The 17596-nt window shown below is 39.5% G+C and overlaps 1 protein-coding gene and 1 non-coding gene across 4 annotated transcripts in view; one reads left to right on the top strand and one right to left on the bottom strand.

Annotated features, from left to right (window-relative positions):
- Window positions 1–10872, bottom strand: part of Uap1 (UDP-N-acetylglucosamine pyrophosphorylase 1) — a 38788-nt gene extending 27916 nt beyond the window's left edge. For 2 of the 3 annotated variants that reach the window (XM_076862754.1, XM_076862756.1), the window contains exons 1-2: window positions 10668–10755; window positions 4086–4422 (exon numbers count right to left, since the gene is read on the bottom strand). In XM_076862754.1, coding sequence (XP_076718869.1) covers window positions 4086–4365 — 280 coding nt within the window. In that variant the 5' untranslated portion in view covers window positions 4366–4422; window positions 10668–10755. Of the gene's footprint in view, window positions 1–4085; window positions 4423–10667 lie in introns of all 3 variants that reach the window. The other variant, XM_076862757.1, reaches the window with a different exon arrangement.
- On the top strand, window positions 6022–6094 carry Trnaa-ugc (transfer RNA alanine (anticodon UGC)). The gene has a single exon. It is a non-coding gene; the product is annotated as a tRNA-Ala (tRNA).
- Window positions 10873–17596: the final 6724 nt, after the last annotated feature.

Below are 17596 nucleotides of genomic sequence, written 5' to 3'. Positions count from 1 at the left end.
GGATGGAAACGGAGAATATCATGCTAAGTGAAGTAAACCAGACTCAGAATTAAGGGTCAAATGTTTTCTCTCATATGCAGAAGCTAGAGCAAAAGAAGGGGGAAAGCAGGGGAAACGAATATCATAAAGATACAGGAAAGATCAGAGGAATAGAAGATTGAAGAGGGAGGACAGACAGGAAAGGGAAGGAAATGAGAAATGAATTTAACAAAATCACGCTATGTGCATACTCTAATATACCACAGGGAATTCCACCTTTATGTATATGGAAAAAGCACCAATCAAAAATGAATAAATAGATAAATCAGTAAAAGGAAGATGAGTAGAGTAGAGGAAAAAAGGAGGAGGGAGAAGGGGAGGGAAAAGCAGGGGAACAGGGATTAGCATAGTAAATCAAATTCTATCCATGTATGACTTTTTCAAAATGAATCAAACTACTATGTAGAATTATAATGTGCTAATATTTTTTTTAAAGCATCACTATGGGGTTGGGGTTGTGGCTCAGTGGCAGAGTGCTGGCCTAGCAGGCGTGAGGCACTGGGTTCGATCCTCAGCATCATATAAAAATAAAATAAAGGTATTGTGTCCATCTATAACTAAAAAATAAATATTTAAATAAAAAAATAAAAAGCATCATTATGATGAATAGGAAAATTTTTATAGGGAAAAAAAGACTAACACTGAATAGAATTATTTTTTAGAAACTTTTTACTCAAATAAATATGCATTCATCTTAATAAAGAATGGGGGGTGGTTATTAAGCAAATACATTTTCCCAGTGTATCTTTACCAAAATGATATTCTTTTCAAAGCTTCTAATTACTTCTCATGCAGATCTCAGCTTTATAAAATAAAGATTTTCCAGTTACTCTTCTACATTCCATTGTTTACACCTGGCCATAAAACTTCAAAAACTACATTTAAGCAAGATCTCTGTTCAATAAGAAAGTTACCTTGGTATTCATCCTTCAGAAAAAAAAGAATTTTTCACCCTAGGCTTAAAATGTTCATTATCATCTCAATAACCAGAAGACGTTTTTAAATGATTGTACAAGGCCTTTTCCCCATCCAGAAGAAAAATAATTGTCCTTCATTCAATTACCAAGATTTTCTTACTATCTGAAATATAATAATCTTCACAATGACAATCTCTTCTCTTTGAGGATCTACTGTAGGATCTTTATTTTGTTACAAATTCATAGACACATAGTAATTTCTGGCTAAGTAAAAAGGATATAATGTCAGCTACAAAGTCTCCTTCTCCACTCTTACTGTGGTTAAGCAACATAATATTTAGCTTGAAAACAAGCCAGAAGGAAGTGTGCTTTGTACCTTCTTATGATACACCTTGGTACTAATAGTTCTGGATTATAGTTTAAATGGAAAGTCATAAATGTAGACAAGTTCTACAGATTCCAACCAAAAAATCATAAAAAAGATTCAAATTACAGGAGGTCCTGATTGTTCCTTATGGCCATTACACAAAAATCAAAAGTTTTGACTTTCCATAAAAGTTAATACTAAGATTTACCTTTAAAATTACAAGGTGAAATAAAGGCAGCTGGAATAACAGAGGTAACCAAGGAAAGAAGGAAGTGGATCTCAAGAGTGGAAATTATAATATCACCAAAACTTTCCATTCACAAGGATTCATCTGAAAGTCATTCTCTCACACCTAGTCACTGAGTCATTGTTTAAGTAAGGCACTAGATTAGCCACCACCAAGCATTTTAGATATGAAAGGCACCTCCTTGAAAAACATTCAATTATTTTCAAACTGCTTTTTAACCTCCTAACCGTTTTAAGTAAAATCTCTTGTAAAGATCAAATACACAAACTAGGAAAAAGCAGAACTACTATTGCAGTAATGGTGGGGAGATAAAGGGATTTAGGGACTTCTCTAGTTAATAGCTTTCCCCTCCCAATGAGACCGATCCCTAGCAATGAAACCTCTGGGGCTCTTTGGAAGAAGTTTAAAAATTAGTGTCCTGGACGGCACCTGTAATCCCAGCATCTCAGGAGGCGGAGGCAAGAGGGTCTAGAGTTCAAAGCCAGCCTCAGCAATTTAGCAAGGTGCTAAGCACCTCAGTGAGACCCTGTCTCTAATAAAATATAAAACAGAGCTAGGGGTGTGGCTCAGTGATTGAGTACCCCTGAGTTAATCGCCAGTACAGCCCACCCAAAAAAAGAAAAAATCATTATCATTCAACAGATGAATGGATAAAAATAGTGTGTTCTACATACACAATGGAGTATTTCTCAGCCTTTAAAAATGGCTTCCTGGGCTGAGGTTGTGGCTCAGTGGTAGAGCACTTGCCTAGCATGTGTAAGCCACTAGACTCAATCCTCAGCACTACATAGAAATAAATAATTAAAGTTATGCCCATCTCCAACTAAAAAAAATATTAAAAAAAAAAACAAAAACAGAATGACTTTATGACATTTGCTAGTAACTGATGGAACTGGAGACTATCATACTCAGTGAAATAAGATAGTCCCAAATCCAAAGGTGAATGTTTTCTCTGATATGCAAAAGCTAATCCAAAATAAGGGGGAGGCGGGGTGTGAAAAAAAGAATAGAAGAAAGGTCAGTGGAGTAGACAAAGGGGAATAAAGGAAAGTGAGGAGGGATGAGAAAGGGAAAGACAATTGAATGAATCTCACATAACATTCCTATGTATAAATATGAATATACCACAGTGAATCTTACCTTCATGTACATCCACAAGACACTAATTTTAAAAAATACATAAGTAAATAGAAGAAAAATCAGTGGAATAGAGGGAAGAGAACAAGGGGAGGGAGGAGAAGAGTGGAAGGGGAAGTACTAGAGACTGAATTAGAACAAATTATATTCCATGCTTTCATAATTATGTCAAAATAAATTCTATTGTCAGTAAATTTGTGAGCCTAGAAAGAGATACAGTCAAGTATACAAAAGGTTGATAATATCAGTTATCTTTCTTTTTCGGGCGGGGGCGGGCAGGATGAGAGGTAGGACACCAAAGACTGGAAGAAAAATAGACATGGTATGGTGCAAATAAAGATATCATTACATCTATAAATTACTGCACATCTATCAAAGGAAACATATACAACTGGGCTACGAATATAGTTCAGTGGTAGAGTCCTCAGTCAACATATGCACTGCAAAATCCCCAGCACTGAAAAAGAAAAAAAAAATTTACACCCAACATGTATACAACCAGGTGGTGATATGAAAAAATAAAAACAGTTTAAAATGGATTTGATGAAATTATAGATAATTTCTGTTATTTTGATACTAGCTTCTACAATAAAATAATGCATTTTTAAAAGAACAGAAAATTATTAATCCAATCTGCTCAATCACAAATGAGGAAATGAAGCCAAGATTGGCAAAAAGTGTGCACAAACACTCAAGGGCCTTGGCTACAATGTTTAGTCAACCTTTTACTTTTCAGAGAATAGTAGATTATATCCACAGCTCTTAACTCTACCTTTTGTATTTTGCTATTCTCAAAAGAATGTGTGTTAAATCCCCAAGCAGAAGAGCCACTGTACTCCACAACTCCAAGAGATGACTTTCCCAGGTGACCCACCTAGGTAGAGAAAGAGCAAAGACCAGACAAGGTTGGATGAATATGAGCAAAGCAGAAAGGGCATAATGTAATGTTCAGGAAAAAGGGAATTATTTGGTACAGTTAAATGTGTGGGAGTAGGAATGGGGAGAAACAGGGAAGAAAATGGGACTGAAAATACAGGCTACGGACAAGTTAGGGAAGATTTTCAGATTAAACCAAATTAAATTGAAATGTTTAGTTCCCCCCCACCCCAGAGGAAAAAAGACAGTGGAGGTATAGAAAGAGACTTTTGAGGCAAATTAAGACTTAAATGAGAAGAGCCTTGAATGGGACATAAGAAATGAAAATGGAATACAAGGACCAGCAATGAGAGATGTTGTTGATATCCTGGCAAGATTATTTGTCACTTTCTGATCAGTCACCTGGTTTAAGGTAGTATGAAAGTTAAAATGTCAATTACATGATCCAGCTACTTTACCAATTTTAGTATGTCTCTAATAACAAGTAAGATATGCTCAGTACCTTCACTTTCCCAGGCATGGAGCTGATCTTGATCCCTGGTAGCACTGCCCAACACTTCTCGGGGAACAGGCTCCATTCGTGCATCCACTTTCTCTTGGTGAGAGGACTGGTTAAATCCTTCAATAGCCTTTTGGAAAAATAAGTTCAACTCCTCAAAGTTCATGGCCTGGAGTTCAGCATAAAGTTCTATCTTTTGGGTTTCTTCCAATTCATTCCAGAACTGTAGCAGGTGTTCTTGCCCAGCTCTGGACAACCTGAGTTTGAGGTCATTAACATTCATAATGCTCTGGTAGCCAACCTCTGTGAAAACAGGGGTATAATTTCTGCAACTGCAAGCCTAAAAAAGAAAAGGGATGAACAGCAGGTCAAAGTCCAACCTTCAAACCTAAGGGTTTTTTTCCTACTAAATTAAGTACAGATATGCACTGTATATTGATGTTTTGGTCAACGACAGACTGATATGACAGTGGTGTCAAAGATTATATCACCTAATGACATCACTGCCATCTTCATGTAAGTACACTCTGTGATATTCACACAATGACGAAATAGGCTAACAACACAATTCTCAGAAATGAATTCACATCATTAAACTACACATATCTATAATTTAAAAAAACCTGATATTAAGAAAATTAACTTCTGTCCTTCTGTAGCTCAATATTTGTAAGGGAACAAACATGTAAAAGAACAATAATTAGCATTATGTACCAGACATAAAGTACTTTACCTACATGGTCTCACTTAATTTTCAACAACTCCGTGGCACACATACTATTGTTATCACTATTTATAGTAAAGGAGACTGAAAAGACTAAGGCACAGAAAGGATAAGCAACCTAGCGAGTTGGTGGAATGGGATGTGAACCTGAGCAGTCTGATTCCAGGGGCTCACACTCTGCCACATTTAAGTCTTTGAACTATTCCTCTGACCACTAAGCTACCAGTTAACTCATGAGTTATTCTCCTTTTAACTCTAATGATAAAAATAACTGTTGTTCATTCAGAATACAGCAATATTCAAGAATAGAGAACTACTTATGATCATGAAAAATACATTTCAATTCAATAGTCACTTCTGCAGAGAAGCAATGAAAATATGTCCATTATCTCTATTCACTAAAAACTTGAATCCAGGTTCAAGAGACACACATAACAATTAGAGAAAGAGACAAATTTTATTTTTTACAGTATTCTGTGACCAAATTCAGGTCAAAAGAACCTACAAGTGTGTCCTCTGAGGTGTAATAATACAGCATGTACAGCCTTTCCAACAAGGGAAGATCAATGAGTGCAGTATCGCCCACCTGTAGACAGGGACATAAAAAGTCAAAACAGAAGCTGTAGCCCCAGAAGACCACAGGCACCCTGGAAACCCAGTTCATCTGCACCTTCTGCAACCATAAGAAGTCTCAGGATACGAAAATGGACCATACCCCAACACTGAGGTTATCTCTTGTCCCATGTGCCTAGAGGAATTCCAGATGCCTATCACATATCAGATTTTAGAATAAAACAGAAGTGACTTTCATTCTAAGCTCTGCTGCCTAAATCAAATAAAAAATGTTTTCAACTTTGGTATCTTCATCTATTAAGTGAGAATAATAAAAATTTCTTCACAAATTCAGAGACATAACTTGTATAATAATCCTTACAAACAGAAAATGAAACACAAATAACTTAAATAATTTGCCCAAGATTTTATAACTAGTGGGTAGAAAAACAGGAATTTAACACCGATCTACCTTACTCTAAAAATCTACGCTCTTTCCACAATAGATCTTTCATAAAAGTAGAGGAAATACTGCCAGGTGTGGTGGTGCAAGCCTGTAATCCCAACAGCTCTGGAGGCTGAGGCAGGATGAGTGCAAGTTCAAAGCCAGCCTCAGCAACTTAGCAAGAACCTATCTCAAAAATAAAAAGGGTGAATGGGCTGGGGAATGTAGCTCAGGTGGTAGAGTATTTGCCTTGCATGCACAGGGCCCTGGGTTCAATCCCCAGCTCCACCAACAAAATAAAAATAAAAAATATAAAATAAAATAAAAAGGGTGAAGATATAGCTCAGTGGTTAAGCATACATAGGTTCAATCCCCAGTATCATATATACACACAAAATCAGAGGAAATACTGAGCACTCAACACAAAGCCTCATTTAAAAAACAGAAGCACTAGGAAGTAAATGTATCCAAGGAACAGAGTTGGGATATGGGCATTAATATTTGATAATTCTACTTTTGTCATGTGTTGTCTAACACCTTGGATATTTCCTGAGAACATAGGACATATGGTAGGTGTTCATCATTGTGTGAACCTCATACAGTGTATTTAAACAAACCTAAATGATATAGGTCAATAACTGAACATGGTCTCTTGATGTAATCAAGACACAATAAACACAAGGTGTATGAGGCTTCTGGTGGTGTAATATGCATACTGTCTTAGATTTTATGAGTAGAAGTGCACTATATAAAAAAATACAGCATAGTAAATAAACCAATAACAGTCATTTATTATTATCAAGACTTATGTATTGTACATAATTGAATGTGTTATAGTAGACAATGGAATACTAGGTTTGTTTATACCCAACATCACCACAAATATGTAATGTGATGAGCTACATTATGAGGACATTGATGTCATTAGGCAGGATAGGAAATTTTCAGTTTCATCATGATCTGTGGGACTGCCATGGTAGATGTGGTCCACCATGGACTGAGACACTGTTATGTGGCACATAACTATATTTCTGTTTTGTGGCTGTGGGTCCAACAACCCATTCTCTTACATGAATAGGTTACTCCTCAAAGTTTTCCTTTAATGGAAATACATTATTAAATAATTTAAGAAGAAAAATAACGTTCAAATGCCATTTTTTATTATTTATTTATTTTTTAGTATTGAAGACTGAATCCAGGGTGTTTTACCACTGAACTATATGCCTAGCCCTTTTTTAAAATTTTATTTATTTTATTAATTTTAGTTGTTGGACTTTATTTATTTATATGTGGTACTGAGAATCAAACCCAGTGCCTCACACATTTGAGGCAAGCACACTACCACTGAGCCACAACCCCAGCCCCTATGTCTATCCATTTTAATCTTTTTTTAATTATTTTTAAATTTTGAGACAGGGTCTTACTAGGTTGCCCAAGCTGGCCTTGAATTTTCCATCCTCCTGCCTGAACCTCCAGAGATACTGGTATTATAGGCATGCGCCACAAGGACCAGCTCACTCACCAAATATTTAATATTGATTTCTACATTATCTGGGTGATTGGCAAAACATAAAGAAGAAAGCGACAATGAATATGCTCACACTTCCATGTAGGAGACAAACATAAAATCATCATATAAAATTATTCTTATCTCATAAGAATAATGAAGAAAAATAAAGTGAGAGAAGGAGTTAAAAAGCAATAAGGATGATGGCGGTTATTTCATATCAATGGTCAGGTAGAGCCTCTATAGAGCTAACATTTGAGAAAACATTCAAATAAAGAGGGAACAATTTTTTTTAATATTTATTTTTTAGTTTTCGGCAGATACAACATCTTTGTTTGTATGTGGTGCTGAGGATCAAACCCGGGACGCACGCATGCCAGGCGAGCGCGCTACCGCTTGAGCCACATCCCCAGCCCAAGAGGGAACAATTTAAAAACTTGGGAAGGAGCATTCTAAGTAGAGAACTTCAAGTGGCCCACTTAATATGTTCACAGAAAAGTAAAAAAGGTCCATGTAGCTGGTGCACAGTGACAGAAGCAAAAAATGACTGGAAGTAAGGCTGGAGATCTAATTAAAGGGCAGAATGAATGAGGTTTTGTGGTTAAAGTAAGAACTTCGGGAAGCCCACTAGAGAATGTCAAAGAAGGAAATACCATGGTCTGTCTCAGGTTTTAAAAAGATCATTTGTTGTTGTGTGAAGGGAAGGGGAAAAAAGGATTGTGACAAAGGAAAAAAAAATGGAAGGAGAGAGACCAGTTAGGGTATTAATCCTGTAGACAACATGAGAGATGATGATGCCTTAGAGTGGTGGTGAAAGTGGACCAGTAGGATTAAGTAATGGATTGAACATGTGGTAAGAAATCAAGCAAAGATGACTCCACCTTATGGTGCCATTTACTGAAGACAAACCCTAAGATAGGAGCAGATACAGGGATAAATAAGTATAGCGAGTGGGAAGAATCAATACTTCACTTTTGGTCATATTAAGTTTGATATCAGACTTCAGAGGAAATACTAGAGCTAAAGCTAAAACTTTCAAGGTCATCAGCATACATGAGCTTCATTTATGGACTAAATGAGATCCCCAAGGAAGTGCAGGTAATTATAAAGCAAATTCAGGAGACTGAGCCGTGGACACTTACTAGAGTATTCAAAGACATTTCTACTAATTAATAATACTGCTATTATTTTTATGTTTAAAAACATCATATTAAAAAATAGTTGAGAAGAATGAATTTATATCAAATTATTTTCCAAGCTATGGCTCCTAGGGTCTCATTTATACTATCACTATTGCTCAGATTCAAGGTAGTACATTGTAGTGGGAAGATCAGCAGGTAAACAGTAACAGAAGAATAGGAAGTTCTCTTTCTTTACCTATCGTTTCACTTTCCTGTGTGTGTGTGTGTGTGTGTGTGTGTGTGTGTGTATATATATATATCCTTATGAAGATAAGATCATCAACCCCAAGAGTCATGAGTGGGCTTACTCTGCTAAAAAGTATATACAAACCTATTATTATAACACTGAAAGTTATAAATCAAAATTTTCCTAAAAAAATCATTAGATACTCATTCATACAAATATAACAATTCTGGGGCTGGGGATGTGGCTCAAGTGGTAGCGCGCTGGCCTGGCATGCGTGCGGCCCAGGTTCGATCCTCAGCACCACATACCAACAAAGATGTTGTGTCCGCTGAAAACTAAAAAATAAATATTAAAAAAATTCTCTCTCTCTCTCTCTTTAAAAAAAAAAACAAATATAACAATTCACAAGTTAAGTTTTGATATCTGGGCTCAGAACACTGGCAATCTACAAAAGTTAACAAGGTCACATGTGCACATTTACATATAACTAAGCTTGAGTTCTGGATAAACAATTCATCTATGATATTTACCTGAAGCAAATAACCACCTCCCTCATATCACCATAGTACACTTCCCACCAATACTGGTTAGAGGAGTATGTGTGTGTGTATGATGATAAACAGCAATGAGGAAGATAGTTTTTAAAAGACAAGATTTAAAAAAAAAAAAAAAAAGACAAGATTTTTATTCTGACAACCAAAATCTGAAAAAGTTGAAAATCTGCTCTAGAAATTGTGATGAAGCTTGGTACATGCCCATAGCCTAATGCACCTGTATGAAAACAAATGACAAATATGGTAAGAAAGCACCATTATCAAATATACCTTTATTGCAATGTAAATACCAGTATTAAAGAAATCCAGTATTTCCTCTTCCTTTTCTTGTCTCTTATTTTGTCCCTATCTCTGCTTTGAGGGCTATAAGTATACACTCATTATGGATAACTAAACCTCTTTAGAGCTTTTTGAAAAATAGTGTTGAGGTTGACCATAACCACTGACTGAACCCTGTAACTGCTTGGCAGCATAGCCCATGAAGTCTTTCGTAGCCCCAGTTAAGAAAGCCAACTGACTAAAACGTAAGAACAGACAACTGCCTTCAATTTCCTGCAAACCCTTGGGTCCACACCCAGTTGCTTTCACCTCAAAGTCTTTAAACTTTACATAATGACATATACATATTATAATCACTACCACCTGATTTCAGATTTCATGAACCAGGGACAAAGAAATATAGTACAGCGACCGGGCATACTTGATAAAATCTTCAAGAAGCCATCTGTTCAGCAAACATGTGGTCTCTTAGCTCTCCAATCCCATTCTGCCTGGCCAAGCGAGGGGAAACCCAGAAATTTCAACCTTCTCCCATCACCAATATTAAGACAAAAAAAAAAAAAATAGTGGCAAGCAAGTGTTGTCATATTGTCATGTCCGCAGCAGGTATATCCTGTCCTTGTCAAAGTCCTCAATTCTTTTCCTCATATGTTCAGGACACCCCCACTCGCTCCCACCTGACAGTCCCAACGACCACACCTACCCCGCCTGAAGGCCTTCCAAACTTGACAAAACTGTCCACAGGATCTGACCTGAGAACCTCAAGGCTCCTGTCCCCCACCCAGGTGAAGGCTCATTTCCCCGCCCCCAACCGCCTTGAAAACATGTACAGGTTATAAAAATGTCCAGAGATTGCCCAAACCTCCTCTCTCAACATCCCCACTTTATCTGGGGCGTCCTCGTCCCATCCCGGCCCCGCCACCCACCCGGAGGCCCATCCCACACACCCTCCAGATGGGTCTCCAAGAATGGGGTGCAACTGCGGGGAGCACGAGGTGGCGCGTGCGAGTGCCGCTGGATCCCAGACGCGGGCCAGGTGGTCGGCGCTGTGCCCGTAGTGCGACGCGTACCCACGTCGGCGCGCGTGGCGGAGGGGCGTTTGGGTGGTGGGGGCGAGACCTGGAACCTGTCTCCTCACCTACTAGGAGCCCCTTACCTCCCTCCGCGCGACAGCAGCTCCACTCGGCTCCGGCTCCTACGGCTCCGCCACTCATCGGCGTTCCGCGCCCGCTCGGAATATATACCCTCATCCGGGGGGCCAGGGCGGCGGGGCGGGCCGGGAGCTGGGGCCGAGGGGAGCGCCGGCCCCGGCCACCCCGCCTCTCTCGCCGCTCTGAGTGGCTGTCGGTGCGGGGAGGAGCGGAAGCCGACCGCCCTGACACGTCAACAGCGTGAGCGCCAGCCTCAAGGCGGGCACCGAGAGGGGCGCGGCGCGAGGCGGGGCCTCTTCGCGTCACTCACTCTCTGACCCAATAGGGAGGCCCCGGGAGTCCTGTCAGTAGGACAAGCCGGGGGCGGGGTCAATTGCGTCCGCTCTCTGGGGCCCGGCCAGACGACCCGGGGCCGTGAGCCAGTATCTCTTAGTTGTCCCTTTGGCCCAGTGCCGCGGGGCGCACACCCTGTCCAGAAGCGGATCAGAGTTGGGCGGAGAGTTGTATCTCTGCAGGGCAGATTTCCGGACGCCCACGCAGATGGTTGAGAAAGGACCACCGATTTCTTCGGAAAAACTTCCAGGGCGGGCCTGGGGCGCCCTCTGACCTTGGGCTAGTTATTTCGTCTCAGGTTCGCTAGATACCTGGACGGGCCCCAACTTCGTCAGGGGTGTTTTTGAGTCCCAAGCTGGTGAAGCCAGGCCGCTTTCCTTTTGCAGAACCAGACTTGAAAGAAATGCCAAGAAAAGATATTAGGTAACCTAAGATAGCGGTGAGCTTGCCAGTGAGAGGGAGCCCGGGGTCACCCTAAGGTGCTGGTGGATTTAACCTCGCTGGCCACTAAGATGGTGATTGAATGACCTCCGGGGCCATTCAAGGGCGGATGTTTAACAGTGTTGTTACACAACCTTTTGCGGGTATGCAGATACAGGTTATATATTAAGCACTCTGTCCTTGAAAGTTGTGTTTGCATTTAAAGTTGCGTTTCATTTTGCAGTTTTTGTGAGAAGTCTGATATGAAATATCAAAAGCACCTAGATTTAACATAGGGCCCCTCATAGGGAAATTCAGGCATATTTAGGTGCCTTCCATATATTAGTAGGTTTCCTCTTTTAACTTTTTTCTTCTTGCATGTTTTCTATGAGAATTTTAGTGTCAGTTTTTCCAGTTTGTAACTAACCAGGGGTTGTAATTTATAATTAATTTTCCATTTGATAATTATTTTTGTGATTTTCAGGAATCACAAAAAAATTGTAAAAACAATTGCCCAAACACAAAAGTAAATCTTTAACCAACAGAGCACACAACTCTGGAGGAAACGGATCAAGGAAGGGTGTGATAGCCAAAGAGTACATTTACCCTCTGGTATCCAGTCAGAATGCCAGGTCACCCAAGAAGCTGTAAATGTCACCAGCAGTCCTGTTTATGGTGGAGCTGTGCTGCCTTTGGACAGGAATTATGATAGGGAAGTGTTTTTCAGACTTCCAGTTGAAAACAGATTTAGCCAGACTTGGAAGCAAACACCTGTAATCCCAGAGACTCTGGAGGCTAAGACAGGAGGATCACAAGTTCCAGGCAAGCCTCAGCAACTTAGAGAGACCCTGCCTCAAAAGTGTGGCGGTGAAGGGGAGGGGGGTGATTGGTGCTGGGAGAGTAGCTCATAGGTAAGGCACCCCTGAGTCCAGTCCCGAATTGGAAGGAGGAAAGGAAACACTAAGACTTAAGGATTAAATGAAGAGCACGAAACCTGTATGCATTGGAGTTTACTTGGAATCTCTTGATATTCATATATGGATACCCCTGAGGTTAAACGATTAAGAGCAAACTGCCACACTTTCAGCATGTATTATTCTTATTCCTTTCTAGGTGATACAGTCTCACCATGGGGAATCAAAAGATTCTGTGTCCTCAAGGAATTTATAGGAGAGATGTTCATTTTTAAAAGATAAAGGACCAGGGCTGGGGATGTGGCTTAAGCGGTAGCGCGCTTGCCTGGCATGCGTGCGGCCTGGGTTGGATCCTCAGCACCACATACAAACAAAGATGTTGTGTCCACCAAAAACTAAAAAATAAATATTAAAAAAAAAAAAATTCTCTCTGTCTCTCTCTCACCTCTCTCTTTAAAAAAAAAAAAAAAAAAGATAAAGGACCATAAGTGCCACAGCAAATGCATAAATAGAGGAATTCAGAAGAGAGAATAAAAGAATGAAGAAGTTTCCCAAAAGGACAGGCCAATAGGAGAAGAGGTGGGAGGTGTAAGGGACATCTTCACAAGAGACTGCCCTTTGATGCTTAGCCTTGGAGGCTTTTATGTTTTCCCACTGGTAACACCATCACCTTTTCTTCTTCTTCTTCTTTTTTTTTTTTGGATTGGGAATTGAAACAGGAGTGTTTTCACTGAGCTATATCTCCAATTCTTTTTTATTTTTTATTTGGAGACAGTGTTTCACTAAATTGCTTAGGGTGGCCTCAAACTTGCAAGTGTCCTACCTCAGCTTTTGAGTCTCTGGGATTACAGGAGTGCACCACCACACCCAGCCCATCATCTTCTCTAACCCCTGCTGACTACTTAGTGAAAAAGACCAAAAAAATTTGTTCATACATGAAGAATTTAGGAAGTGATGTATCCACCTACATGGTGCTACTCAGTACATTGTGAAATTTTAAGCATCAGAAGTGACTTTACCAAAAGGTATGTATTTTTAGTAACATATCTCATCTTGATTTAAAAAACAAAGGTAATTATTTCATTTGTTAGATGAATGGATGGACAGAGAAATAAGTAGAGAGGTTGGGAAGATGGACATCGTGAGATCTGCAAGAAAAATCACATGAGTTCTTTGATGTCAGTTTCCTTACCCACAAAAATTGAGATGATAATATGTGCAGAATTTGAAAAAAGAAATGAGAAAGGCTCAGCTCATAGTAGCAGCTATTCAATAAATGTTAGGTGAGTTTAAAAAGAGAGGGATAGAAAAAAAGCTAAATGGAATAGAAGCATTTGGAACACAAGCAGAGATGTTTTAAATGGACCATTATTGTGAAGAAATTTTAAAATGTAGATGGTCATACAATAGTAGGTTTTTATTTTTTGTCTTTTAGGCACAATGGGATTTTGGTGGTTTTTATATTCTTTTGGATGCTTTTGGGAAATAAGTTCTGAATCTGCTAAAGTGGAAATTACTTTAATTTTAGAAAAGCAAATGTGTTACTTAACAACTAAAACAGCTGTTTGCTTGAATGGTTTTCCCTACAGTTGTGTCAGAGAGGTGCTAGTCAGCCCACAATTTCTTGCTTTGTACATTTTTCAAACAGTAGGCTAGTGACTGGCAAGGCCACACCAGGAGTTTTCCCTGCATTGTCTTGAATGTAACAGCCTTAGCTAGACCAATGAACTTCTAAAGACACTTATTTCCCAGCAGAGTATAGGAGGCACCAAGAGAGTCTGGCTCTGCTCAAGGCTCTGTTCAAGGCAAGGCCTGAACATTCATGAGATCACTGTTTCCAAGAAGCTGCAAATGGGTGGTGCAAAGGTTAGTATTTTGACTTTTCTGTTGACAGTTTCCTGGGACATGAGTAGTTCTTTTTCTCAGGAGACATATTGACCTAGCTCACTACTCCTCCCACACTCTAAATTTTCTGTAGCTCAGAATATGTTTTGAAATACTGTGAAGTGATGAGCACACCCTGTTAAATGTCAAATTTTTTATTCAGTATTTTCCACACCCTTTAAAATTTATGCAATCTCTCAAAGGCTTTTGAGCTAGAAAGTTCGGAGAGGTCTTTGTGCATCTACAGAGTGTGGGATCCTGGGGTGATAGAAAGATGAATAAATGTACAACCCCTCAAAACTGAGTATAACCAAATAAGTACATAAATAATGAGGAAATAGACTGGAGAGAGTGGATAAGAGAGTGTTGATATGCTATAATTAAAAGAAGTTAATTCCTCAGCTTCAGGAATCCACATTGAGAAATGGTTTTTACCATGTGGAAGAGTGAACTTTAAATTCCTTTTCAGTGCTGTTGGCTAGACATTATTATCTGGTTTACTTCCCTTAATTAGTAGACACATTAACTAGAAGTAAATGGTTTACTTAAGAACAATATAGGTAGGAGGATGCAAAAGCAAGATTAGTAGTTAAGAGCTGGGATTTAGCTCAGCAGACAAACACTTGTCTGGTATATGGCAAGGCTGTGTGCTCAGTTCCTAGCATCACACACACATAAAAGAAAAAAGTCCATCTATTTCTATGTACCGGGGTTTCTTTGGAGGTAATGAGTGTAAAAATAATCCAGTAATTTAAAACTTCAATCACCATAACCATTCCAATATATTTCTTTTAAAACTAAATTGCTCATTACCATTATGAGTCCTAGGTCAAATGTTGACTACCTCCTCTTGGGAACCCACTTGGCTGGATCTTTCTAATGGAGGGAGCCTTACAATGATACTATCTCTAGAGGAGATTCCACGGAAACTTAGCCTACCATGACCTCTGACCTACAGTGAAACCAGAATGGCCACATACCTTGTTCCAAACCTGCCTCCCCACCTTTCTGGTCTTCCTTCAGCCACCGATCTCTGCTTGGCTGGATGACCTTCCATAATGGAATTTCTCAGAGGTGGACAATTTCCCATAATATGCTTTCTCAGTTCTACTGTAAGTACAATATGTTTGGATATATTGTGCATTTTTACCGCTTATATTTTTCAACTCAACATGAATGACATTTAAAAGGGATATAGCAAGATATTTTTGTTGGAGAATATCTCCTGGTCACCTATTGCTCTTTATGAATCTGTGACAGATTACTTACTTTATATTTTCCAGATAATATCTTCAAATAATGAAAAGATAAAAATCAGATGTTATACCTAAGAAAACTTAACATTAGCAAGAAATTCCTCAGTAGATTCTGTTTCAGGTCCCATATCTCCCCTTGGTCTGTGCTGCTTAATATTGATGGAAGAAAGAATCAGTGTTTTAATGTCTCTCTGGCAATACCAGGTAGCTTGGCATCAAAACTGAATTACAAAAGTGTGGTCTCAAAACTTACTTGGGTTCTCAGAATTTCTGGTAATTATTTCCTGTATTCCTAGCAGCATTTATTTATTTATGTAATGTGTCCAAGACAACTTAACATAGTAGGTGAGAACATGAAGTCTGATGCCACACAGCATGAGTTTGAATCATGGTTCTGCAGTTACTAGTTAAACAGCCTTCAATAAGAACATTTTTTAAAACATTTTTAAGTACTTGGGTATTAGACCAGGATGCAAGAAAAGACCACTGGCTCCAATTAAAATCAAATTAAAGCAAGCTTATTATTTCGACTGGCCGGGCAGCCTCTCCCTCCCAAAACTGCGGGAACAAGACAGCAACCCCAGCTTTCCTGCAGCCCAGCTTTATAGCCCAGAAAGTTACACAAAGGGGGGTTACAGATAACAGAACTCTGACAAGCATCACACTAATGGTAGTTTACATTTTTTGCTGGCCCCAACATCAGAATTTATGAGAACCATTAGAGCCTCAGAGAGGGCCGTTATCTGGCCAGGGAAGGCCAATATTTATGAGGTGTCACTAAAGTTTCAGAGAGGGCTGCTATCTGGTCAGAGAGCCAGGCATGGGTGAGTTCAAGGCACGGGCAGGCATTCTAAGCAGGTTCAGAATTTGCAGTAATTTATAGTAAAGCCAAAATTATCTTTTCATGGCTTTGTGGCGAGATGGCTCCCAATTTTAAAAAAGATCAGGTTGGGTCTATCAGGGATAAACTGTCCATGGTCCATTCTCTACCTGTGAGCTAGATTCCACCTCATGCCTACTCAAGAACTTCACTCCAGTACTTGATTTTTTTTTTTTTTAATATTTACTTTTTTAGTTTTCCGCGGACATAACATCTTTGTTTGTATGTGGTGCTGCGGATCAAACCTGGGCCGCATGCATGCCAGGTGAGCATGCTACAACTTGAGCCACATCCTCAGCCCCAGTACTTGATTCTTAATAGTTACCTCATGATGAACATCTTTAACTGAACTCCTGATTTATTTCTGTACCCTTCCAAAAAACCTGCGTCTCTCAGTCTTTCCTATCTCTATCACTTCTCAGGCCCAAACTCTAGTCATCCTTCATTCCTTTTGCTTGTTCCAGAATCAATCTTTAGTTAAATTCCACAGGCTCTATCTTTAACATATATCCATAATCATACCGGTATATGAACATCATTTTCTCCCCACCTAGTCTAATCCATCATCATCTCTTACTTGGATTATAGTAATAGCCTCCTGTCCAGTCTTCTTGCTTTTACCCTCACACTTCTTAAGACCATTCTCAATTATGACAGCTAGAATGAACTCTGGAATTATTTCTCTGCTCAAAACCCTCCAGTGACTTTCAAAATCATCAAATGAGGGCTGGGAATATAGCTCAGTTGGTAGAGTGCTTGGCTTCCATACACAAGGCCCTGGGATCAATCCCCAGCACCACAATAAACAAATAAAAAATCATCAAATGATCCATATGGTCCTAAAGGTCTATCCCCCTACTACTGTCCTGCCTACTTCTCCTTATTCCCATTTCTGGTCTCCATATACTGCCCTGGCTCATCAGACCCAGCCACCCTAGAATTTAGGACTTGTCCTTGTTGGGAAAAGCATATAACGGCAGCAGCACCCCAGAGGAAAACCCCAACATGGCATCTAATGACCCTCTTTCTCCTCTTTTTTCTTTCACTGGCGCAAAACGTTCCCGCTGGCGCCAATGTTCAAATCCTGCTGGTGGGAAACCTTAGCCCCAATAAGAATTAACTTCTTGGGCTCTGGAACTGACATATGGAAGAGTTTGCCAATAAATGGGCGACCCATTATCTACTTCAGCCCTGCTACCTCTCCTTAGGTCTATATAAACCCACAGCCTTTTGGAATAAAGTGGAAC

This window comes from Callospermophilus lateralis, chromosome 7 (assembly GCF_048772815.1).
Source record: "Callospermophilus lateralis isolate mCalLat2 chromosome 7, mCalLat2.hap1, whole genome shotgun sequence".
Taxonomy (NCBI): Eukaryota; Metazoa; Chordata; class Mammalia; order Rodentia; family Sciuridae; genus Callospermophilus; species Callospermophilus lateralis.
The sequence above is the reverse complement of the archived record's forward strand: the minus strand, read 5'-3'. Positions and strand labels throughout refer to the sequence as shown.